Source organism: Mycteria americana, chromosome 2 (assembly GCF_035582795.1).
Source record: "Mycteria americana isolate JAX WOST 10 ecotype Jacksonville Zoo and Gardens chromosome 2, USCA_MyAme_1.0, whole genome shotgun sequence".
Taxonomy (NCBI): domain Eukaryota; kingdom Metazoa; phylum Chordata; class Aves; order Ciconiiformes; family Ciconiidae; genus Mycteria; species Mycteria americana.
The window spans coordinates 1,500,409-1,524,604 of record NC_134366.1 but is presented as its reverse complement, the minus strand read 5'-3'; the positions used below and the strand labels follow the sequence as shown (position 1 = coordinate 1,524,604).

Genomic DNA, 24,196 nt, shown 5'->3' with positions numbered 1-24,196 from the left:
GGGGTGCAAAAAATAAAAAGCACTCCTTTTAAATGGGTGTTATTTATATGGGTGCCATTTCATGGATGCTTTTAAACGAGTGCCGTGGCTAAAAGGGCACCCAAATGGTGACCTTGGAAAAAAGTGCATGTCCACACGCTTGCCCAGCTCTGAAACACATTCCTCTCTCCACGACTGTCTCACAACCATCTCCAGAAAGCCAGGCTGAAAATACTATCCCTGTTTTCAAAAGAATCCACACATCAGAAGTGATCCAGAGACTAATACACGAGTGTAGATAAACTAATTCACGGGAGCATACAGGACAAAATTAAGCGTTCGGCCCGTTTGGTACGAGTTTCTAGGTATCTGAATGCTACTGAGACCACCCTCCTGTAGGATGCCAGGCTCAGCCTCCCGAAGAGCAAGGAAAGATCGTTTTGTGGGTTTGCTGGGTCAATTATTATCCCTACGTGACCAGAAATCCACACCTTTTTACGCCTGAGCTGTGTATATGTCTTGGGACAACGGAAAAGTAAGAGATCAGGTTCCTATCTTCATCCATACCCTGATGTCTAAAGGAAGGAGTCTCCACAAATCCGAATCCAAATTCTTATCAGAGATTGGATTCACCTATTATGCCAATTATATATTAAAAAATAATTTGTCTGTGTATATTTACATTAAAATATAGTAAAAATATAATAAATACAGTGCATCAGCATTCAAGGGTTCTCCTTCTTGCTAGAACTTCTGTGAAATTATTTTACGTGCAAAATTCAGTTACGGAAATGTCTTGATGTTTTGATCAAAATCTTTCTAACTTCAAGCGCAACAGATCGGAAATCTGAGCTCACAGGTGAATAACGGGGTTTGGATACATCCACCTTTGCACAAAACACAGGACTTGAAGGCAAAAAAGGAGCTGCTAAGCTTCTGCTCCTCCCCGTTTCACAGCCTATTCAGCAGAGACGATACATTTCAGCACAGATGTTTCACCCTCACGTGTTCACCCCTTCAGGGATTTTTTTTCTTAAATAACACCAAGTTTAACAAAACATGACTTACAGAATTTTAAACATACTCCACAGGTAGCTCTTGAAATTTAATAGGTAGCAATTACTGGCAAAAGCTCTCTAGTAGAAAAGCAGTTCTCCTTCCTTTAATGTTTTACAGAAAGGGAACGTTCCCCAAAACATTGCTGTGGCTATTTTGCAGAAAGAAAAAGGCGATCGGAGTGCACTCCGCACATTCAGCAGAGGTACACGACACTGCAGCTCCTGCAGCTCTCAATTCGCGGGAACACAGGGAGGACACACAGTATGTTCACCACCACAACTAGAGCAGATACGGTCCCACAGCATCAAAAATTATTAGCAGCAGTCGTTCCTACGCTGGGATATTATAAACTTTCCCAGTCCCTCCAAGTTTTCTCCTTTCCCCTTAAATTCGTTGAGCCATATATAGCAAAACTAATTTTTTTCACAGATTAAGTCCTTAAATAATCGTCTTCTCGCGGTGCAGAAAGCACCATCTACCTACACCGAATGACTCAAGGGCACCGTTGCGCTCTGCTGTCGCATCCCTGGGTGTAGATGGCAGAAGTGGTACTGAAGGAGGTTCCCTTCTTTCCTGGATTTAACCACTGAACTAGAGGCAGCCCAGAATAACACCCGTTTGCTTTATCTGGACCCTCAGTCTCTCTCGACTCAAAGAAATCTATAGGTCAGACTAAGCAGGTTGGGCTAACACATGTCTCGGGAGCTACATCAAGAAAGAAATCGGGTTTACTCACCTCATTTTCTTCTTCTCTATTGCAATCCAGTCGAGAAAACATGCAAAAGAAAACATAAAAAGAAGGCGTAAACATCAGGCAGAAACAAGAAACGTAACGTTAGATCTCTGGCACTGCAAACGGGACGGACCCGGGGAGGCAGAGCGAGGGTAACACCAACCCTACAAATGATCCTGCTGCAAGAGATGTCCCTGCCTACCAACAGCACCCAACGGTCAAGCAGACACGCCAACCACCTCTGAAGGGGAGCAGGGCAGAGTTTCGAAGCTCAATAATTTCAACGCTGAAAATTCTGCACGGACTTTGACAGAGCAAACATTTTTTGAGCAAACTGCTGTCTTGGTGTTGTCTTCTGAGGGTCTGCAAACCAGCCAGAGCCTTATTTCAACAGACACTGCAGAGGTAACACAGCTATAAAAATCTTGAAAATGAGATGTAGGAAGCTGTATTCGGTTTTCTTTCAATTTTAGTATTTTCCTTAGCAGCCCAGAAACAGTGAAAGTATCTGCCTCTCTCCTCGCCAGAAATGAAAGATACTTATGAACACCTTATTGCTGCATGCCCTGCTATGGATCTGCGGCCCTGGCTATTTACCACGACACTTAGAATTAATTAGTCAGTACTCTGGAAGCTAGCCACTCGACAATGAACTAATTTGGAGCATTACCTTGATCCCAACCCAACCTGCCAACGCTGAGCCACCGGGAAAGCCCAACTTTTCTTTGCTTCCCTAAGTTCTTCACTCCCATACCACGAGCAAAGCAGTTTCTCCTACAAGGGAGGAGAAGGAACAAGAAGACGACTACTCTCGTCTTGCGCTGCCCCATACCTGGGAGAGCTTCAGCGAGTTTCTCAGCCCCCACAGGAAAAATTCAGAAGCAGACGTAGAAGTTTCAGCAGTTACCGATACGCCTTAACCGAGATGTCAACAGCTCATCTGTTTTATCGGTTATTTCCTCTACTAGAAGTCCAAAAGCATTCTCCAGTGCTCTAACCTTTACATTTGCATGCAGACAGCCTTTTCCCTATCTACCTTACAGATACAGGGGTAGTTTTCATCTGGACTTTTGCTAAATTTAATCAGCTTTTGAGCCATAATTTGGCGTGGTCACGGTGACACGGTGAAAGATTTCTTGCAGAAAAGGTTCACAGATTTTACTTCAAACGTCAGCTCATCGAGAAGTATCAGTTTCTGGAAAAGAAAGCCAAAACTCTCAGTTTCTGCGTAACCCAGGCAGGGACCCGACGCGGTGACGGCACGGCAATAACCATCTATTTCCCCATTTAAACTATCATCAACAGAGAATTAGGAGCAACCTGCTAGGAAGACCTATCACCAGCAGTAACATACTCCTGCCTCTACAAAGGCTCACGTCCCATTGATAAAGCTTATTAATAGGCTATAAATCATTCTCAGAGCAGCAAGAACAGGGTTTGTTTTCATTGAGGAAACATGAGTCATGAGTTTACGCAAGCTGTGGAGTACACGAGGGCACATATGCGATTTAACGGGGTTAAGCAAGCCATGAATTCAAAATACTGCTGATGCAGAGGAGGTCAGAAGCCCTCTAAGAACAGCACTTTGACATGAATTACTGCCTAAAAGGAGGTTTCATCTTTAGGATCACAGAAAGTGGAGTTTTAGTGACACCAACGCTGTTGACAGTCACACATTTTGAGTGTAAAACGCGTTTACAAGGAGTGAGAACAGCGCTGAGGTCTAGTGTAGCCAAGACCCAACAAGACCCAACGTGAACACTGGACTCGATGATCTAAATGATTCTATGAAGATTTTCAAGGCTTTCATAACCAAATGTGTTGTGATACAGCACAGAATAACAACCAACAGATGAAAGCTGGTGGTCCTAAACCAAAAAGAAATGTCTCTTTATACATAAGAACACGGATTTAAGTAGCTATATATTGGGAGACAGGTAATGAAGTTTAGTATTCATAATTAATAACCTGTTGTAGGAGTAAAGGAAGTAACTAATTCCTCTTAACAATCCATTTTTGCTCTTGTTGCTGAAGCATTGCATAAAACCAATATTAAGCTCAAATGCTGGCAAGTACACAAAGTAGAGGTCTCCAAAAACTGAAAGCTAAGAATAAAATTTTCCCTTCCAAGAGGGCATGCCTACAAAACAGCAGGAGTCACGGCACGATCCGGGCCAGCTCTAAGCTCACGTCCTGCTCAAAGCTCGCAGCCACAGCAGTAAATTTCCTGGACAAGACGCCAGGTTGGTAGAGCAGCCTCAGCATCTGCCACCTCGAAACAGCCGCTCCACGAAGGCGGACGGCAGAGCGCCGGCTTCTGCACGGGGCGATCAAAGCAGGCAAGAGAACTGCAATACATTGAAGGGGGAAAAAAGCTAGTTGAGATCCTTCAAAACCCAGGGAAAATCTTGCAGGAGAAAGCCAGCTGCATTAGGAACTGGGTGATCTTGCTGCTCTAAAGCCACTTGGTAGCGAGACTTGTCTGCCCTTGGGGGGAGAAACTGCTAAAATTTGAGCAGCTTAAAGGGTGGCAAGTGAGAAATCAAAATATCAGAAAACAGTTAAGCAGGGACCAAACAGAAGAAACTGTTGCATGAATTTAAGTGGTTGTTTAACGTAAAATATGTAAGAACGAAGTAGATGTGACATTACTGATAATGTATCTTGTATAGCCCTCGATGATGAACAATTTAATTTCTAGTGGACAGAGAAGTATTTCTTCTCAGAGAGGGAATAGTAGCATCCTCTCTCTGCAGCGGTATTTCAGCCAGTTATGCCCAAGGGCTTGTCCCTCCTGAATTACCCCTCCATCACCAGCTAAAGCAGCCGTGGGCAGCAGAAAGTCGTCCCACCTCGCTACGGGTGCCCTTGCGCAGGTCAACCTTAATAAAGGAGGTAGCTGGCTTGGGTTATGGATCACATTTCCATTTACAGCCTCTTCCTTCGCCCCGTCTCAAAAAAATATAAATAGATTTCCAAAATTAGTGAACGCATTGCTGTTCGCTCAAAAACCTTTTGCCAAATTCCTCCCACACTGGGTTTGCAGTTACATAAAATCCCCACGTTACGAGCCTGAGGAAGGAGCTGGCACGCAGGAGACCCGGCACAACAAGAGCGTACGCGAGCTGGGGATCCATCCAAACACACAACCCGAAGGTTTTCCAGCAGGATTTCAGCCCCAGAGGTTTAGAGCAATCCCACTTGCTTCCCTGCGGCTGCACCTTGCTATCTGCAGGTACATAAAAGGAAGACTGTTATTAAAATTAGCATTGAATTCATGCACTCACTGGCTCATTTCTGTGAACGTCAAGAGAAAGGGCTTGTTAAAACCCAAAATAAAACTCAAAGCAAAACTGAAGACCTCTACAAACGAGTGGTTAATAAATTAAAAAAAAAAAAATACAAGGAACTGTACCATCTTTTATTTATCGACAGCAGCCCTATGTATTAGCATTTAAAAAAACAATAAAAATCAGTCTGCTCCTAAAGTGAAAATTAAACGAACAATTTTGCCAGTCAGATCTGATCAACTAATGACAAATATCAGTCAGGTAACAGCAAGGTGTGCTTGCACACACCCCACAAATGCACAATCGCACCCAACAGCAACCGCGGCAGCAAGTAAATCCCAAAACCCCACGCCATACAGAGGAGTTTGTATTTGCAGGAAAGGTTTTTTTAAGTCTACGGACCCACATTTCTACCAAAATTCTTTATATTTAAAATTTATCAATGGCCTTATATATCATTCTTTTTCCATGTTTTTATTCCTTCAGTTTTCTTACTCACGGAAAGGTCTCAGGTTTGTCACGGGCACGTTAATAAAAAATAAGGTTGTATTTTAATTTTGAGGTTCAGCAGCTCCAGCATTTCTTAGATGCTTAAACAGCTTGACATGAATGAGACTTCTCTCCTTTTTAAGATGTAACCCACGCTGTAATCTGAACTATACACAGGCTTTGCTTATGCTAAAAAAGCAAACAAAAAAAAAATGCCTTCAGGCTTCTGAAGTCTAAAGGACAAATGCTGGTCTGCATTAAGACAAAACTTGAAGAGCCTCACCTCCCATAGGTCTTCTCTTTTTTTTTTTTTTTCATTTTCTTCTTCTTAAGAGAGAAAAATCTGGAAGCCTAAAGCTCTTCTTATCTAAACATCTGCAAGACTAACAACCCTGCAAGCCTAAAAAGCCCCAGCCCCAGCAGGCACTCAGCACACCTTGCTTTAAGCTGACGATGGGGTATTGTGCAGGCATTAGCATAGCTCCATCTGAAAGCCTACCTGCCTCGGCAATTACCTTTCTTTCTGAAGAAAGGAAACAAAATGCAAAACCTCAGCACTCAACCGGAGGAAATCCCAACCTCCAGAGTGTTTCGCTCAGGCCGGGTTAGCCAGAAATGTCCGGCCAGCATGGGGATGTAGATGGTCTTCCGTAGCTGCTCATGGATCCACCAACCTTCATCCACAACACCAGGGCTAAGCAAACCAGAAGGCCACACAACAAATTAACACCTCAGGTGGGAATTTGCAGTTCCAGCAAGATCCTAAAGCCAAAAAGGAAATATCGAGGCAGATTTCACCGCTGCCCGGCCGGCGACGGAGGGCTGCACCTCTGGGCTTCTGCCGCCGCCGTGCACCACGATGCGGTAGATAAAGTGCACTCGCTGCTGTTCTCATTCTGCTCCCGCCATCCTCGAAACCGAACGATTCGATAAAATACTCACAGGTCTGAAGTGCTATTGCCCACTCGGTTTATTAGTCTCTAATGTGGCTGGCTAGAGATAAAAAACAAGGACAAATGTGCAGCGGGGTCCCTATGATTAACTGAAATACGGTGCTAAATTGCTGTGAAATCTTTTGTACAGAGCACTTTTAATGCTTTTAGTACCCAAACATGTCCCTGCTCCCAAAAATACTGCACCACAACTGGATAATGTACAACCAGAAAAAAAAGCAGGGAAGTTAATAGACAATCCTGCTCCTTCCCCCAAAAAGCCCCGGACAGAGGAAAGGCTAAAGCACAGCCGGGGAGGGGAGAAATCACTATCAAACATTCTTATTTAAACAGAAGCTTGAAACCACGCCAAGCTCTCTAGAAAATGAGGTCAAGGTAGCTGTAAGCATATACCTGTCCCTGCGGCACGTCCCCCAGGTCCAGCTCTCCCATCCCCTGCTTTCCTAAACCAGCATTTCCTGGTTTATACAACATTTTCTCTGGGTTTGGAGTTGTAAGTTTGGAGCGGGGGAAGAGACATCACTTTTCCTGTGCTGAAATATGAAAGAAGAAGATTGAACACGCCAGGAAAACAAGTAGCTGAATAGACCGAAAATAAATATTCCTTCTTTCATTTAGAAAAATGCTAAGGGCTGAGTGACATCCTGCGCAGTCACAAGTATGCCAGAAAGCGATTTTTCTTTTAACATAGATTATGGAGTCACCCGTAATCATCGGTGAACGCTCCCTCCTAATACACCCCCCTGAAATGAACTTTATAAATCGAGAAAAAACCCGGACACGAGCCGTTTCAACAGCAGGCGTGAAGGAGATTAAGAAACTCAACTGCTGTAGCTTCCGCTTCGGGCCAGCCCGGGGTCCCGTTTCTCATCGGGCTGGAGGAGAGCCACCGAGAACAGATTCAAGAAGCATTACAACATAATATGGAAAACTTATAGCGCTATAAATTTTTACTATGAGCATTTACACTCGGTTCTCCGCAGCTGGGGAAAATATAGGCTAAAAAAAAAAATGGCACGAGCTAAAATGCCGGTTCTTTGCCAGCTGGCAGCGCCGGCGAAGGGACTTCTGCCCAAGCTATGAATTAAGCCCTGGGTCCAGCGGAGCCCATTGCAGACCCTTCCCAGGGCAGGTCCACTCGACAGCGACCAACCCTAAAGAGAAAGGCAAGAAATAAAGGGGGAAAAGGATGATTTTTGAAAACAATTTGCTTTTGCTGCTGCTCCTTTTGCAAAGGAAATTGGGTCAGAGAAAACAGACATTGGCAGGAGCATGTGAAAAGCCACAGGCTGAGGTTCTGGCGGTTTTTTTGGCCAAAGCTTCACGTACTGACTATTTAGCTATCTATGTGTTAACAATATTAGCGTTTGAGAGAAGCTAGGATCTTCTGCTTCAGGAAAAAGACCCGGTTAAGAAGAAACCAATTTCCAGCGGTCTCCAGTCTTCTGCTCCAATAAAAGCGTCGCAGGACCCTGCTCCTTCCCCACAACTGCCCGGGAATTCCCAAACTCGCCACCACGCACACGGTTCCTGCTCTCCCCTTTCTGTTCAGTGCCAGGGCATGTCTAAAGAAGAAATCAAGTCTGAAATCGTGACAGCAATCATCATAAGCAATGCTGTTCCCATGGCAGCCAGGCAAGGGATTTACTGACGGAGCACCGACCAGCGAGGGAAAGGACGAGGACAGGCAGGGAGGGGACGGAAGACGGTGCCAAAAAGAGAGGGCACAAACCCACAGCTTAACTCGAAACCACGGCTTCTGGCTCAGTACCGTGGGAGCATCAGTCCCTGGAAAGCTTCCTCCTCCTCCTCCTCCTCCTCTCCAAGCAGGGAAGGAGAGATTTCAGCAGCAGATTTTAGAGTTAGCATCCTCCCATCAACAAAATTTAAATGGGGTCACTTTTCAGGTAATCCCTGCCTCAAAAAATCACCTCCTTTTGACATGATCAGGCACAAACAGCAACAAAAGGAAATGTTTCGCACATGCAAGGTACTCTTAAACTGCATCCGCCCTACTTGACACAATTAACTCCTCAAACGTGTGCACACCCCTGAGCCGTCTGTCCGTCCAGGGCCACGGTCGCCCCTGGGGAAGGATGAGGTTGGATCCAAGACAAATGCAGCTTATCACCTCCGGCTTATCCCCTCCAGCAGGCAAGCAGGGGAAGATGCAGGATGGTTTGACATCGCTCTCTCCCCATGGAGCACCACCGGTGGGGTGGACAGCCAGGAGTTGCACAAAGAAACCCCAAAACCACATTAAAACCAAGAGTCCACAGCAGCTTTACAAACCGGCGCGGCGCATTCCCGGCATCAGAGCACACTGCTGCTTGCAGCGTGCGAGGCCAGGTCGTTATTTCACTAATCACCTTCACCACCTCACTGAACAATTTCTAACAAATCAAAAAGGCTGAAATTAAAACCTCCTTCCTATGGCCAGGGTTAGGCCAGGCTTAAAAGCTCGGGCTCAGCTCCTAGCTCTGCAACAGCCTGTGTGCAACCTGAACAAGTCACTAAAGCGGTTATTCCCATTCCCAACTTTTTATCTGCCCCCCCCCCCCCCCCCACTTTTACTTATTTTCCAGGTTCTTCAGGCCACAGACATTTTAAAACATCTACAAGCAGTGTTTGCAGCAGCAAGACTCTGGCGTTGGTTTAAGCCCCGACAAAACCAAGCAACAAGGCATTTCTTATACCAGCACAAAAACAGCTTTTAGGACTCGCTAAGCTTGCCTTACACGTCCCGGCTACCTCCACCGCATGCCCTGGGGATACCGGCCCCGCAAGCCAAAACCGCTTGCCACCACGAGAAGCAGCAAATATCTTTGAACGCTCTGCTGCAGATTTATAGTAAAGACCCTCCGAGTTGATTAAAAAAAGGAGAGAAAGCAAGTGCCAGCCTTCTGCAAAACTCCCTCTCCGCGTACGGCATCTCCTGTCGTAACCCGGCGGGGACGGTCACGTTTGAGTCTGCTGCGGCACAGCATCTGCAGGCGCTGCCAGGCTGTACGCTGGTAACGTTTCTAGGCTCGGAGGGAAAAGGAATTAGTGGAATTAGTAGGAAAAAAAAACAGGTTTGTTTTTTAATTTTGCTCAAATCCCCATCCCATGCAATCACCAGGTTGCACAGAAAAAGTTCAGCATGTGCTGAGCTGAACTGCTCTAATTAAGTTAAAAGATGTTTGATAGCAGGAAAATAATCTCAGTGTTTAAATCCTGCTGAAAAGCAAGTGGCTACACCCAGCTTCCACGAAATACAAGGCTCAAGTTATACCAACGCTTCTCTAAAGCACTTCTCTGCAGCGACAGGGGAAGCACAGGAAGGCGAGGGACCTGAAAACATACTGAATTTTAAAAAAAAAAAAATAATAATCAGAAATATCTAAGCTGACTTACGATCATTACTACCGGAGACCAGCACAGGGCTTCACTCTTGGCAGAGAAGTCAGCAGCTGGGGCTGCCGCGTATCTGCTGGACACGCAGAGACTTTGAGGCTTCATCTGACCGGAGCAATGGCTCTGGGTAATCAGGTCTGTGTGCTAAAAAGGGGAAAAAAAACCCCCACAGAGCAGAAAGGCGATGCCCCTCCCTCGGAGGGCAGGCACAAGGGGGGGAAGGACTCGCTCCCCAGGGCTGAGCGGGACCCCCGGGCAGCCCACCGGCTACGCCGCATCTTCTGCGGGCGACTTCTCGCCTGCTGCTTTTCTGAACTGGGTGAAAACATGGGGGTTTCTACCATGGGGGGGTTCCTTTTCTTCACCTCCTGTGCCCGTCAGCAGGAACAGACCTCCAGCAGGTATCACCATCCCGCTTCACCTGCGGGATTTGCCTTGCGTGGGCAAGCAAATTCTTAACCTGACCTTATCAAGGCATCACCAAGCCTGCATGACAAATACTCCCCCTGGCACTGCAAGTCATCTTTGTCTCCTAAAACGCCTCGCAAATAAAGATTTCTCTCTGTTTCGGCACGCAGGCTGGGCTTGCAGAAGTCTACCTGCTTCAGGAGAAGGGTAACCACACCGGTGGCCCCGCTGGCGGCCTTGGGGAGGTCTCCCAGGACCCAAGGAGCCTGGTGTCACTGGGGGAGGTGGAAACATCTGCACTGCCCACGCCGGGACGCAGTCGGATGCGTGCCACCCGCGACGCCCGGCGAGGAGATGTGTCACCTTAGCGGTCCCCGGCATCCCCTTCTCCCCAAAACAGAGAGCAGGCAGGAGCAGCCCTGTCCCCTGCATCCCAAGCAGGAGAAGTTCTCGAAAGATATATCCTACAAGCTTCACATGGAGGTAAAAACATTAAATTGTAGCGTGCATTTTCACCTTGAGTCAGCCTAGCGAGATCACCTTCTGATTCGCAGACACGCATTTAACACCAAACGCTTCCATAATTCACCATACTGAAGGCTGCGCTCACAAAACGTCCCGTCCTTACCCCAAGCTCACCCCAAGTTTAACAAGAAGACGCTTTCCCAAAACCGGGTGTCCCTAAATTCAGACTTCAAAGGGTAGAAACTGCAACCGGCACCACGCACCCCGAAAAACTTTGCTGTCTCGGTGTTGTAAATAAAATGTTGCAACACCCGAGCCAAGCTTAAGGTTGCTGCTTTAATATAAAATCCTTAACGTATTTATTTCTTACGCGATTATAGATGAAGTTTAATCTTCTATTGCAAAACCTGCCCGGCAGGTTGAGTCAGCAGCGGGAGACATCTTGGGAGCCACTCGCAATTCAATAAAAGAAAATAAACCCAAGCACCCTGTCACATCAACTCCTGGAGAATCGAGCGCTTTAAATCAAACTATTTTAGCGCGATTAAACCCAGCCTAACACGGCAAGAAGAAATGAGAGCTAATGAGTGAAAACCCGCACCCCGCTATCGCTCTGCAACATCGCGGCCGGTTGCTGTGGCAATGCTAAACACAAGGTGATACCAGGCAGGGAAATTACTGGAGGAACAGATAAATTCAAGCTCCTTCATCCTCCTTTATACCTTTATTTGCAATAAAAGTGCAAGTTGGGAAGGGGCTGCGCAAGCAAACTCCAAGCATTAGGCTCTGGAGTTTTTTCCGTTGGACATCGACGCTACAGAAGGCTGTAAATGTTAAAAATAATTGTTTTCGGCTAACTCAGAATAACACGCTTTTTCTTTCCAGCTGCAAAACCTCCGCTGATGCATTTCCAATAGAAAGGCGCTAATACAACTGCAATGGGATGCTGTGGAAACGGTAAAATCTTTGCGTGACGGTGGGTAAAGCCAGCGGGAATCTGTGTTCGGTCCTGAAAATGGTGTTTAAGGTTGAGCATCGCTCAGGCTCCAGCTCCTTCCCCAGACCCAGCCCGACGCCTCTTCCTCCCATGTCGGTATTTTGGGTCAAATTCTGCCTCCTGGCCCCCGTTTCTCTTGAATTTCAGGTCCTGCTCCACATCGGCCTCCGGGGCTCCCAGGGAGATGCTCTGAGGGATGGCAACCTCTGGGATGGATCCCGGGGCTGCTGCAGGGATGGAGCATTTTTATGGAAGTTTACAAAAAAAAAGAAAAATTGGACAGGTCAGGAAAAATGTCAGTGGCGGGGGGGGGGAGAATTCCTTTTCAGCAAGTGTGCTACAAAACCTACAAAAAACCAGAGCCACACTTTGACTTTCTCAAGACTCTTTCTCAATGAATCCTACCAGTTCTGGGAAGGAAAACGGACAACGAAGCATAGCCCGGGATGCGGTGAAATGTAAAGAGCATCACTGCTCCTGATGGCCCTGCCTGCAGGGGTACGTGCCTGCGCCGACGCGGGTGTTAAACCCCCGACGATGATCCGAGCCTTTGGAGAGCAGCGTTTCGGCTCCTAATCGCTTCCTGCAGCGCCGAGGAAGTGGCACCAAAGCAGCTGCACAGTTCCACCGGTACACCGCGGCTCGGCTCCTTAATAAATCTAAATAATCACCTAAACAACAAAATGCAGCCAGTCTGTTACTTGGGCCGAAGGTCAAATACATATGGCAAACATGTTAACGTTTCTTTACGTTTCTAAGTCTATTAAAAATAGGCGTTTATAAATCCTCTCTCCCCGTCTAAATATACACACAAACAAATTATATTTAGAATTATGTCAACGGATCGCTAACACAGGCCGTCGAAGGAAGGCTGTCACCTATCCATTTTAAGCCCACTTCGAGCCACCGCAAGGAAAATATTAAATTGCAGAGGGAAAATTAGAAACAATTAAGACAAGAGAACCATCTGAAAGCCTTCTCCTTTCAAAAACCGGGGATTTCTCCGTCTCTTTTCTGCACGATCACCTAACCGTAGCATTTAGGAGAGCTGAGTTTATATATTAGCTGCTCTTGCATATTAAGTGTGGTGTGTGTAATTATTTGTGCACGTGTCCGGGTGACTAAAGGTACATGGAACGACTTGGAACTCAAAATATATTGCCTGGGTAGCCTACAGCTGCTGAATTTCCTCATTTTTGAGAAACCCAACTGCTCGAGCACACCCTCCCAGGGACGCATCCCGAGGCCACGACTTTCCCCGTCCCATTCGCACACACCACTCCAGCCTTAGTCACTCCACCGTAGACTAGCACCACCGATCCGCAGACCTAAAACTTCAAAAACCAAAGGAGAAAAGTATTCCCAGCAGGCTCACAGCCGGCCAGCTCCTGGAAAAATGCACGGTTTTCTGATTTATAGGCATCTGAATTAGCAGAAACCACAGGGACCTCAACTGCTCGAAGCCAAAATGTGGACCTATTTTTTTTTTCCTCCTTTTTTGAATTTCCCCTGAAGCTAAACACTGCAGATCTACCCTGCCTTTGCCGCACCCCGCGTTTCTGGACCACAAGCAGATGGAAAAGGAGGAACGACAGAGCGGTGGGTGGAAGCTGCACAAGAATCCAGGGCAGAAGGACAAGCCAAGAGGTCCTCCTCCCTCAAAACCCATCAATGATATGAAGACCCAAAGCTGGGTACCAAAAACCAGGGAGGAGAAGACTTCTCCAAGAGCAAAGCTACAAACCTCAGGCTTCATTGTTAAGAGAACTGGGCAACGGTTACTGAAAACGCGCTGTGGAGCAGGAAAAAGGCAAGAGAAGAGCGGAACAGGCAGTGCTGCATGGGGTCCACATCTTCTTCCTGGAGATACCCAACCTAGAGATAAACGACCTCATTTAATTCGGCTCCACTGCAAGCAACTGGCCTCAGAGAGTTCAGGTCCAGCTGGGAATTGTCCTAAAACGATGTCAAAAATAACAAACCCAAGTGAGAAATTTGGTTGATAACTTACTGGCCGGAGAGCAGGTGAAGGTCTCCTCCCACGACCGAGACAAATTTGGAGCACAAAGAGCATTTTTCTTTAAATAAAGCGACTTTTCAGAGACATCAAGGCTTAAGCGCGGAGCTGAAAAACCCTCAGGTACGCTCAGGCAGCAAGAGGCAAGTTTCTCCCTTACTACTCTCGATTTCGCACCCCGTGGGACCATCATTAGTCTCCTTAATGAAGGGGAGGAGCGTTCAAAGGGAAATGCAGGTGTAAAACCGAGCCTTTCCCTTCCATCAGCATCTCCCTGATGGATTAGAACATACTCAAAGGACCCGAATTTAACCGCAGCACGTTTGCCAGGAGCTTCGGCCTCGTGCCGAGAGCACCGACGTTATTGATCGTTTTCCCTAGAGAAAAGCAGAAAATAGAATCCAGACGCCTACGAGAAGCAAAAAACAATCAAGTCCCAAAGCGGCACGAACACTGAACTGCCCACGAGTCTCCACAGCCGCAACGCACGTTAAAAAAAAACCCGTAGTAATCGCCACAACCAAAAACCTGACGTTTTAGACTCTTTGAATCCATACCAAGTCACGTGAACAAAATCATTGGGGTGTTCAAACGCACTGGCCCTAAACCCCGACCCCACCAAACCACCCATGCTCACCGCCAAGCCCCACCAGCGTCACCGGCCTGCGGAGATGCAGGATGACAGGAGGACCACCTTCCCCCAAAACGGAGCTAAATTCCGGCTGGGGAGGTCCACCTGCAGCAGAGCGGAGAAGAAGAGGAGGATAAATACATTTCGGCCATAGGGTGTGCGAGGGAACCTGCTGCAGCACCTTTGGTTTCCATCACAACGCAGAGATGCCAGCTGAAGATATCCCTGGGAGTCTCAACCCGATCCAGCTCGCCCCGTGCAATGACCCCACCAACGCGTCACTTGTTGGAGAGGGTCCTCCACCGTCGGTACGCAGCGGCCAGGGACGATCTCGGTGTCTTCTCGAAGGAAGCGCTCGCTCGTCGCAGGTTTGCCTGTATCAGCTGCTTCACTACAGCTCTAGTACGGCATGAGGAGATGAACTTTCTTCTGCTCGCAGCCTACGATACAAACATCCATCAAGTAGGTCCAGGTCAGTGTCAGGCAGCTCCACGGAGAAACTGTGGACCTCACGTGGAGCTTGGCAGCAGCTCCGAGCTCAGGGAACCAGGCTGGCCCCAATTTGAGCACCCAAAGAGGCGAGAAGAGCTGGTTTTGCTGGATGCTGAACTTCTCAAGAACCTGAGCTCTGGCTGCCAAGTAGGACATGGAGAGCAACTGACCAGGCAAAAGCCGGCCGGAGTAGGAAAACTCTGGTAAATGCCATCAGCACGTACTCGAGTCGCCGGTAGCCCAGCTCCCCGACTCAATATCCTACAGCCAGCGTGGAGCTCCATCGCAGCAACGACGATTCTCCATCTCTGGACGTGTTCACGGTCAGGTTGGACAGGGCTTTCAGCAGCCTCATTTAGTGGAAGACATCCCTGCCCACGCCATGGGGGACGGATCTTGGAAGGTCCCTTCTGACCCAAACCATTCTGTGAATAATTCCCATGAAAAATATGGCTGAGCCTGCCGATTTACCGGGCTCCGCTTGCGTCACCGGGCTCTGACCAACGCTCTCCAAGCCCCCACCTCTCGCAGCAGCACAACTCCAACGCTACGAGCTACAAAATCAACTCCTCCGAAAAACGAACCGTGCACATCCCTCTTCATCACACCCCTCAGCGGGTACGGGACCGGGGGAAGCCACCGGCTCTGGCAGCAGCAAACATCCCGCAGCCATCACGGTTTGTTTTTAATTGCGCTCCCCGCCATGGCGGCAGCCGATCGCGCTTTGGAAACACCCAATCGGTTCCCGGGACGCGCCGTACGGCGCACTCCTAGTATCGCGACATTCGAGAGCGAGGAAGGAGACGATGAACCTCGAGGTACCCCCGCCTCCGAAGAAAACCCATTGCTGAGCTACCGCAAAGAATCCTTTGCTCAAGCTAAAAGCACACGCGCTGGGAAAAGCACGTCCGAAATAAGACACGCCGTTAACGAAGCAGCGAACGCGACTCCCGGGCTTCGAGGCGGGCCCAGGGAAACAAGGCTCCTAAAAACATCTGAACGCCTCCTGACAGCTTTCAGAGTCCCAACCCGGAACGCACGCCCCAAGAAAACCCCAAAGTCAGACCAATAAATGAGTCTCTCTTTCAAAAAGTCGTTAGAGAAACTGCTCTGGCTTCTTGCAAGAGCCCGGGTTTGCGACGCTCGAGATTGTTTTAGACAACAAGGGGCAGCGTGATATCTCCTGTACGCTTTTAACCGTCCAGCTCAGGGCGACGCTTGGTTTGACACCAAATGCCACCCCAGCCCCCGGGGACAGGATCCCTCACGCTCAAAACTAAAAAGGTGAAATACCTAAATTAGGCTAAAACTTTGTGGAGGGATAGTAAAGGCGTTTGAACCCGGAGGGTCACTCAGGATGGGACCGTCGCTCCCCGCCGGGATTAAGCTCAGGTAAATCAGGCGCAGGGCTTGCTCCAGGCTCTCCCATCCCGAGAGAAAAGCAGGAGCCACGTCTAGCAAAACACAACCTGGATTCAAAATGAAATCCTCCGTCTCTCGCTAATTTTAGAAGGCTCGGCCACGGGCATCGTTTCAGCTGAAACAGATCCTCAGCTGCTCCAGGTGGGCACAGACAGAACTCGTAGCATTCGCTCAAAAAAGGTTTGCTCTGTTGTCCTTGCTCAAAACGCGCCATTTTTAGCTTTGCCTCCACTCCAACCATTGCACGGAGGTGTGCTACATGCCAGGTGTCTGCCTCCTTCCACCCCAGAGCCGGCCGCACGTCGGGGATGCCGCACGCGCAAAGTTTATGAAGCACCCGAATCCTTCGCGAAGGAAGTCTAAAAACGTAAAAATAGCGTTCAGAACCAACAAGGGGGGGGGGGGGGGGGAGCTCCCACCGCTACCAGCAGGACCTGAACGGCTTGCTCAGAAGAAGCGATAAAGCCGGCGGCCCTGGCGTGTTGGGGGGGGTTAGCGCAAATCCCCAGCGGAGAGGAGAACCAGAGTTCACCGGCCATTAGGCTGCTCTCCCCCCTTTGGCCTGGCTCCTTCCTCCTGTCAGAAAATGGGGTCAGGGCAGGGGCCGACCCGGGGCTGTTGGAGAGAGGATTCAAAGGGCAAAATAAAGAAGGGACTCGGTAACTCCCCCGCACACCGGGGTAAAAAAAAAAAAAAAAATCATAATAATAATTATAAAGGTGCGGAAAAATGGCCCCCCGGGGAGGCCGGGACACGTCCGCACTCACCGCCCGGCCTCCCACCGCGGGGCGGGCGGCACCGCGAGCCCCACCGGGCCGGGGGCCCGGGCCCCGCCGCCCCCAGGGCAGGCGAGGGAGGGCAGGGGCGGACCCCCGCCACCCCCGGCCGGCGGCAGCGCCCGCCGCCCCGCGCCCTCCCCCGGTCCCCCCCCCCCCCGCGCCGCCGCGCCGCCCGGCCTCCGCCCGCCGGCGCCCGGCCGCGGCGCTCACGCAAGGCCGGGGATGCGCGGCCTACCCCGGCCGCCCGCCCGCCGCGCCCCGGGGAGGGAGGGAAGGGGCAGCGGCAGCGGCGCCCCGGCCCCCCACCCTCCCGCTGCCCGGCCCCGGCGGCTCCCCGCGGGGCGGGCGGCCCGGCGCGGCGCGGCGCGGCTCGGCCGGGCCCGGCAGGCCCTAGGCCGCGGCGGGGGCAGCGGTCGGGGCGGCCGCCGGCGCGGCCCGCGCTTACTCCGGGGTGGGGTGCTCCGGGTCGTAGAAGTCCCCCATGGTCGGGCGGCCGCTGTCGGGGGCAGGCGCGGCCCCTCGGGCGGGCAGGGCCGGGCCGGGCCGGGCCGGGCCGGGCCGCGCCGCGGGGGAGGCCCCTCTCCGCCCTCCGAGCCCGGCGGGGGCTCGGCTCCGCCGCCGCCGCCTCACATCCTCCGCCGGGCCCCGCGCTGCAGCGGCCGCCGGCGGGGCCCCGCCATCCGCGCCGTGCCCTGCCCTGCCCTGCCCGCCGCCCGCCGCCGAGTCCGCCCCGGCCGCCCGGCTCCTCCCCGCCGCGCCGCCGCGCCGCCGCTCCCCAGCCCGCTGCCGCTCCGCTCCGCTCCGCTCCGCTCCGCTCCCCCCGGGCGGGCAGCGGCTCCGCCGGGGCCAGGCCGGGACCGGCCGCGGGATCCCCGGGATCAGGCAGGGGGCCACCGGGGCCACACCGGGACCCGCCGCGGGACCGCCGGGATCACCGGGGCCGCACCGGGATCACCCCCGGCATCACTGGGACCACACCGGGATCACCCCCGGGAGCACCGAGATCTCCCCGGGATCACTCGGACCTCACCGAGATCACCCCCGAGATCACTGGGACCACACCAGGATCACCTCCGGGATCACCGAGGTCTCCCCGGGATCACCCCCGGCATCACCCCCGGGATCACCGAGATCTCACCGGGATCACCCCCGGGATCACCGAGATCTCCCTGGGATCACTCGGACCTCACCGGGATCACCCCCGGGATCACCAAGGTCTCCCCGGGATCATCCCCAGGATCACCGAGATCTCACCAGGATCACCCCCAGGATCACCGAGATCTCCCCGGAATCACTGGGACCACACTGGGATGACCTCCGGGATCACCCAGATCTCCCCATGATCACTGGCACCACACCAGCATCAGCCATGGGATCACCAAGATCTCCCCAGGATCACTGGGACCACACCAGGATCTCACTGGGATCACCACCAGGATCACCAGCACCCCAGATCACCCACGGCACACCAGGGTCACCCCCAGGATACCAGCACCCCGGGGAACTGGGATCACCAGCACCCGTGGGATCTCCTGTACCGCGGGGCACCCGCACCCCAGGACGTCAGCACCCCCGGGATCACTGGCACTCCGGGATCACCCCCAGGATCACCAACACCCCCAGGATCCCCCCTGGGATCACCAGCACTTCAGGATCACCAGCATCCCCGGAATCTCCCCTGGCACCGCTGGCACTCCCGGGTCACCCCCGGGATCACCCCGACGCCCAGACACTGGCACCGCGGGACACCAACACCCCCGGGCTCACCGGCACCCGGGGATCACCGGCGCCTCGGGATCACTCCCAGGACACTGGCACCCCAGGATCTCCCCCAGGATCACACCTGCGACAGCCCTGGGATCGCAGCCCGGACACCGGCACCCCCGGGCCCCCGCCAGCCGCCCAGACCCGCTCTCCCGCGCCCACCCCGGTCCCCCGCTCTAAGGAGGCACCCAGGTCTCCGCGCCCCGGGGCGGTGCCTGTCCCCAGGCCCTGCCGGCGCCCAGGCCACGTTTCAGAGACAAACGCCACAAAATCACTAAAAACTGCCCTTGTCCTTTCAAAAATGGTTTTATTTCACCAACTTCCCAATCCCCAGGGAGAGCTCCTCCAGTGAGGAGGTGCCAGAGCACCCCCGGATCCCCGCCTGCTTTTGGGGTGCAGTATGGACCTTCCTGCTTCCTGCTCACGCGGGAGCCTCAAAACGACATCTGCAGCATCCAAAATTGAGATTTCTTGCTTTTATTTTTTTTCTTCTTTTCCAGATTTGGGACCACCGCGTGGGCAGCAGGGGCACAGGGACCTGCAGGGACGGGGTGGGTGGCACTGAGCAGCACCCAGGCGGAAGCACGAGGGGGAAGGCAAGGACGGGTGGACGGAGGAGAAGGTCGAAGGAAGGCTTAGCTCAGTTCACGCAGAAGCGTTTTCTTGGGAAATTCAGCCTGGGTTGAATTTCCAGCAGCTTTATAAGCCGCTGGAATTCGATAATCACAAAGAAAAGGTGATTTCTAGACTGTTATCCGCAGCACTTCTGGGGCGCAGGTGCCGTTACAGGAACAGAAGTGAGCTGCAACAAATTAAACCAAACCGAACAGCTTGGACTAATTAATTTTCCCAGCATTTCATGTAAACGGGGGTGGCCTGTGGAAAACCTCCGACCCGGGATGCTTGAATTTTGGGATGCTCCCGCCACGGCTGGTGCCGGTTTTGGCAGCGGGGGCTGTTTGTCCCCCATCCCGTCGCTCAGCGGGGCCCAGCCAGCGTCGCTCCGTAAAGCTCCAGCCGGCGGATTTTCCAGTAACCCCAGTGATGTGCCAGCAGGTTTTCCAGTAAGCCCAGTCATCCACCAGGCTTTGGCCAGGATGTTCCTGATGGCCGTGGAGCGCGGGTGCTGCATTTTGGGGCTTTCAACATCACTCTTCCAGCTCCCCAAATAATTTTGAAGCTCTCGGGGCTCCACAACCTCCCGGAGGGATAAAGAAGCGACTCCTGCCCGCAGCAGTGCCGCTGGCGGTTACGGCAGCTCTGAACGCAGACCGGACCCTGCGCGTTCACCGCTCCGGCGAGCGGCACCCACCAGCTGCGGTGACAGAGGACAAACACCGCGGGCCACCCGAAACGCGTAGTAGACCCAAAAATCGTGGCTGACATTTTTATTCCTTGCAGAGAGCAGAAGCGGAAACCCCAAGGAGGAGCCCGAGAGCTCCTTTAAGCCAAGCCTGCAGCCTGACCAGCACATACATACATATATGTGGACCCACGTCCATATGCGGCTCCTGGGAGCCACGGCTGTGGTACAGGCGGAGAGGAGCAACGGGAGGGCTGACACCGATGGCAGGTTAGGCTTGAGGAAATGCCTGCCATCACCAGAGCTGCCCGAGAGGGCGCGTGCTGCTATCATTGCCCAGGCGGGTATTAAATTAATTTTTGTTGTTTCATTACCTTCTCCAGGCAGACCCGTACGCCCAGACATCAGGGCACCCAGCGGCACGGCCAGCCCACGGGCGCGACTTGCTCTGCACCCTGGGCGAGCTGGGTGTTGGAGGGAGCCCTGTGAGATCCCGCGTCTCTCATCATTTTGGGAAATCGCGGGACCGGGCCGGCCCTGCCCCTGGCAAGACTGGTGTGGTGGTGAACCGTTCGCAGCAGTAGGAGGAGATGGGACTCTCTTGGTTGGATATTTGGTATATGAATTTCCCTGGCATGTGCCAAGCTGGAGTCAGCCTTCCACCTCCACCGGTGCTGGAGGAGGAGGAGGAGAAGGAGGAGGAGGACTTCCAGCAGGCCTTCAGCACGCTCGGCTCAGCAAGCGAAGCAGCAGCGTGGGATCCTCTGGAGCTTTCCAGTTGCTGGGCAGCGTGATCTCCCCCTGGATCTGAATTGCCTTCCCGGAAAGCAGTGGGCAAACACTGCCCTATTCCTGCTGCGCCGGGGTGGGGAGGCTGCCGTAAATCAATGCTGCCGCGTCTAACGCCAGGCAGCTGATGGAAACGCTTCTCTGCTGCCTGCGCCTCTCCAGCCCCTTCCTCTCTCCGGGAGAGCAAACGCCCCGGGGTTGCTTCGATCCCAGGGAGGACTCACTCTCATCCAGACTTGGCTCCTCAGGATCCACCTTGAGAACATCAAACTAGCAAAGATGTGACTCGACACTCCGTCGAGAACAAGCCCAGGAGGGCCTTGCCTCCAGCACTGGGAAGGAGGGAGGCAGAAGCAGCCCAGGCTGTCCACGACCCACCTCTCTGTTGTGACGCTGCGTTTTCCAGAGACGCTCAGAAAAACAAGCGTTGCTATTTGAACTCCCTGGCTTGTTTCCTGTCTAAACAGCGCGTTTGATTACCAATAACCGTCAGTCTAGCTGCACAAAAATTGGGTAGGGTTGGTTTTTGGTTTTTTTCCCCCCTACTGTTTATTTTTGAGAAATCTATTGCGGACATGAACGCGAGGCACTTTCTGAGGTGAGTTGACTTATTAAATGCTGGGTTCCAGGCTGAGCCCGCATCTGCTACATGACGTGCAGAAACGACAGGGGTTTATTCTTCCCAGCAGCTGTGATGAGCCCGGGTTTCTTGCGCATTTGCTCGAGAGACGACATGGTTCTGGTGTACGTGTGCTGGCAACAGAAAACAAAACAGGGTCATTAACATGAGCTCAGTTTTCAGAGCAGAATTCTCACCTATAAAAGCTTTTTTCCGGAAAAAAAAACAAAAAACGAAAAATAAATACCTTCCTAACCTTCCCAAGTGGTGCTGGAAAAAGCTGCCCAAATAAGCCCCATCAGACCCCGCATTGCTCTACCGGTGGTGGATCCCAGCAGGCTCAAAGGAGGGCACAAAAAGCCCTGGGAAATTCTCCTCCTGAGCATTGAAGTGCTGGTTTTGAGATGTTTTCCTTAAAAATCCTTACTGACGGAGTTGCGCAGCCCCGTTACTCTCATAAACACCCAATCTTTTTGAAGTCCTGCTAAGCTCAGGGCCTCGGTGGTATCTTATGGTGAGCCCTTGCCAGGAAGGAAGTGTAAGTGAGAAGCGCTGAGATTGGTTTTTAGCAGAAGACCAGCACAGGGTGGGACCTTTACATCAGCCAGCGACAAAGAACTTTTCAAAGAGCTTAGTTGTGCTACGGAACCAAACTAGCATCTTTCAAAAGGCTACGGCCAAAACAGCATCCGTTCCAGAAGAATCCTCCACCCCACCTGGCTGCGAGGCGCAGAATCGCTCTCCCACCGCGCATCGGCAGGGGTGGGTGGAACTGGGCCCAGCTGTGATTACCTTTTGATCAGTCTTCATTTTCGCCTTGTAGAACGAGACTGAAGCTGGGCAGGCTGGCAGCGTTGTCTCCTGCATCCGCTCAAACCTCTCCTGCTCGTCTTCCTCCTGCCAGCAGAAAGACCCCGCTCCCCGTGAAAAACGCACGTCTGGAGACACAGAGGTCAACCGATCCCGTTTACCGCATTGAACGCTGATTCAACAATCTCTCCGAAGGCTCTGAAGTGAGAGGTCCCCCCTTCCACACCTTAGGTGAGCAGATTTGGGCAGGACTTTGGGCAAAATCCATCTGCAAGTGTAAAGCCCCAAAGGGGGTTCCCTCAGCTGTCTTCTCATGGCCCTGCTCTGCCCATAACTGCCCACAGGATAGTCTCCCTTCCACCGCAAGATAATGTCACAGCTTGAAGGAGGTCTGAGCTTCAGCGTGGTCTCCCCTGAGCCCCGCTAGCTGATGTCCATGCCCACGCTTCTCCAGGGAACCGTCTGGAAGGCGTGAGTGCACTGAAGAGGAACATGGGTTGAATGGAAGTACGATTTTGTAAGATATCAGCTTGTGTATAACGTTTTCATGCCAGATTTGAGGATATTTCTAGCAGATTCTTAGGTCACCTTCTGTGGCAGTTCATGAGTAGCCTGGAGAAGGTGACAGTGAAATTCTGGTGTGATAAAAGGCAGGTGGCCAAACCGAATCAAGCCAAGAGTAAAAGATGCACACCCTGGAGAAATGGGTTAGAACAGTAAATGAAGAGCTAGTCTGGGAAAGGGAAAATGGTTCTAAGTAGGAAACAAACCTCCAGAGAAAGATGAGCTGGTTCCCTCCCAGAACCAGTAAGGGCCTCAGCAGGGCCAGTGACACTGACTGGGAAGCTGCAGTGAACTGCCCAGTAAAAGGAACAAGAGAAGAAACCAGCGCTGCGCAACATTAGCAGGGACACTGTTTATCCTCTGCCTGAAGATTTCTGCCTGTAACATCAACAACTTGACACAGCTGCAAAGCATTGCTAAAAGGCACGCTTCATTCATCTCGGGGGCTAGAACTGATGCCATGGCAAGAAATCCAGGGCTGGAAACCATTAAGGGAGTTTCTATGAATGAATACACTGAGGAACTTGAGTTAATAAAAGTGACGAGTGATGGATTTCCTCTTTTCCCCAAAGAGGGACATCCTGGACCCACGCAGTCAGTCAAGGTTTTCCTGTTGACCTCATTAGGTGCATCACTTTATCCAAAGGGGTTTGGGTTGGGTTGGGTTTTTTGCTCTTTCCTATATAGGTCTGTATCTGTATCTGAAATCTTCCACAGTCTGGTAGGTCACAACATTCTGTTTAAAAGTAAACTCACAACATTTTTTTTTTTCCTCACATCATGTTTGTTATTCATACCCTCAAGGGAACTCATTTCAGTAGGATGGGAAGAACCTGTCTTTGATCAGCTTGAAAACTCTTCACATGCCTTTCTAGAAGGGAGTAAAGAAAATGCTTCACTGAGATTTACAGTCAAAAGAATCAGACGCCTGGAGACAAAAGAGTTCCTTTTCTGTTTTCCTTCTAAAGAGCTAAAGCCGTTCTGTCCCCCACTACGTGTTGGCTAGAAATGGGGTCACTGTGCATTTAGGAAAGGGGTCACACAGCTCACACCCTGCTTATTCTCTTTCCCATACCCCTGTGGGTGCCCCCTGTTCCTGGTAGGGATGGGCTCCTGGGAGAGATGGACCTAGGACCTGTCCCCAGAAGCCGTTCTCTGCGATCTGCAGAGGTTAAGCAGCACTACTGGAGACGTCTTACACCTACAAAGGGCTGATTCCCCCTTGCAGCCAGGGTGG

The 24,196-nt window shown here is 51.6% G+C and overlaps 3 protein-coding genes across 3 annotated transcripts in view; 1 reads left to right on the top strand and 2 right to left on the bottom strand.

The window, feature by feature from the left end:
* Positions 1 to 18,049, bottom strand: part of SETD2 (SET domain containing 2, histone lysine methyltransferase) — a 72,254-nt gene extending 54,205 nt beyond the window's left edge. The window contains exons 1-2 of the mRNA XM_075492190.1: positions 17,556 to 18,049; positions 1,775 to 1,790 (exon numbers count right to left, since the gene is read on the bottom strand). Coding sequence (XP_075348305.1) covers positions 1,775 to 1,790; positions 17,556 to 17,593 — 54 coding nt within the window. The 5' untranslated portion in view covers positions 17,594 to 18,049. The remainder of the gene's footprint in view (positions 1 to 1,774; positions 1,791 to 17,555) is intronic.
* On the top strand, positions 17,592 to 20,356 carry LOC142405136 (uncharacterized). Its single transcript, XM_075492067.1, has 3 exons — positions 17,592 to 17,619; positions 17,993 to 18,325; positions 18,358 to 20,356. The coding sequence occupies exons 1-3, from the start codon at positions 17,592 to 17,594 to the stop codon at positions 19,224 to 19,226; spliced, it is 1,230 nt and encodes a 409-aa protein (XP_075348182.1). The 3' UTR covers positions 19,227 to 20,356.
* A 1,229-nt stretch (positions 20,357 to 21,585) lies between these two features.
* KIF9 (kinesin family member 9) overlaps positions 21,586 to 24,196 on the bottom strand; it is a 29,301-nt gene continuing 26,690 nt past the window's right edge. The window contains exons 22-23 of the mRNA XM_075492193.1: positions 22,378 to 22,482; positions 21,586 to 21,719 (exon numbers count right to left, since the gene is read on the bottom strand). Coding sequence (XP_075348308.1) covers positions 21,612 to 21,719; positions 22,378 to 22,482 — 213 coding nt within the window. The 3' untranslated portion in view covers positions 21,586 to 21,611. The remainder of the gene's footprint in view (positions 21,720 to 22,377; positions 22,483 to 24,196) is intronic.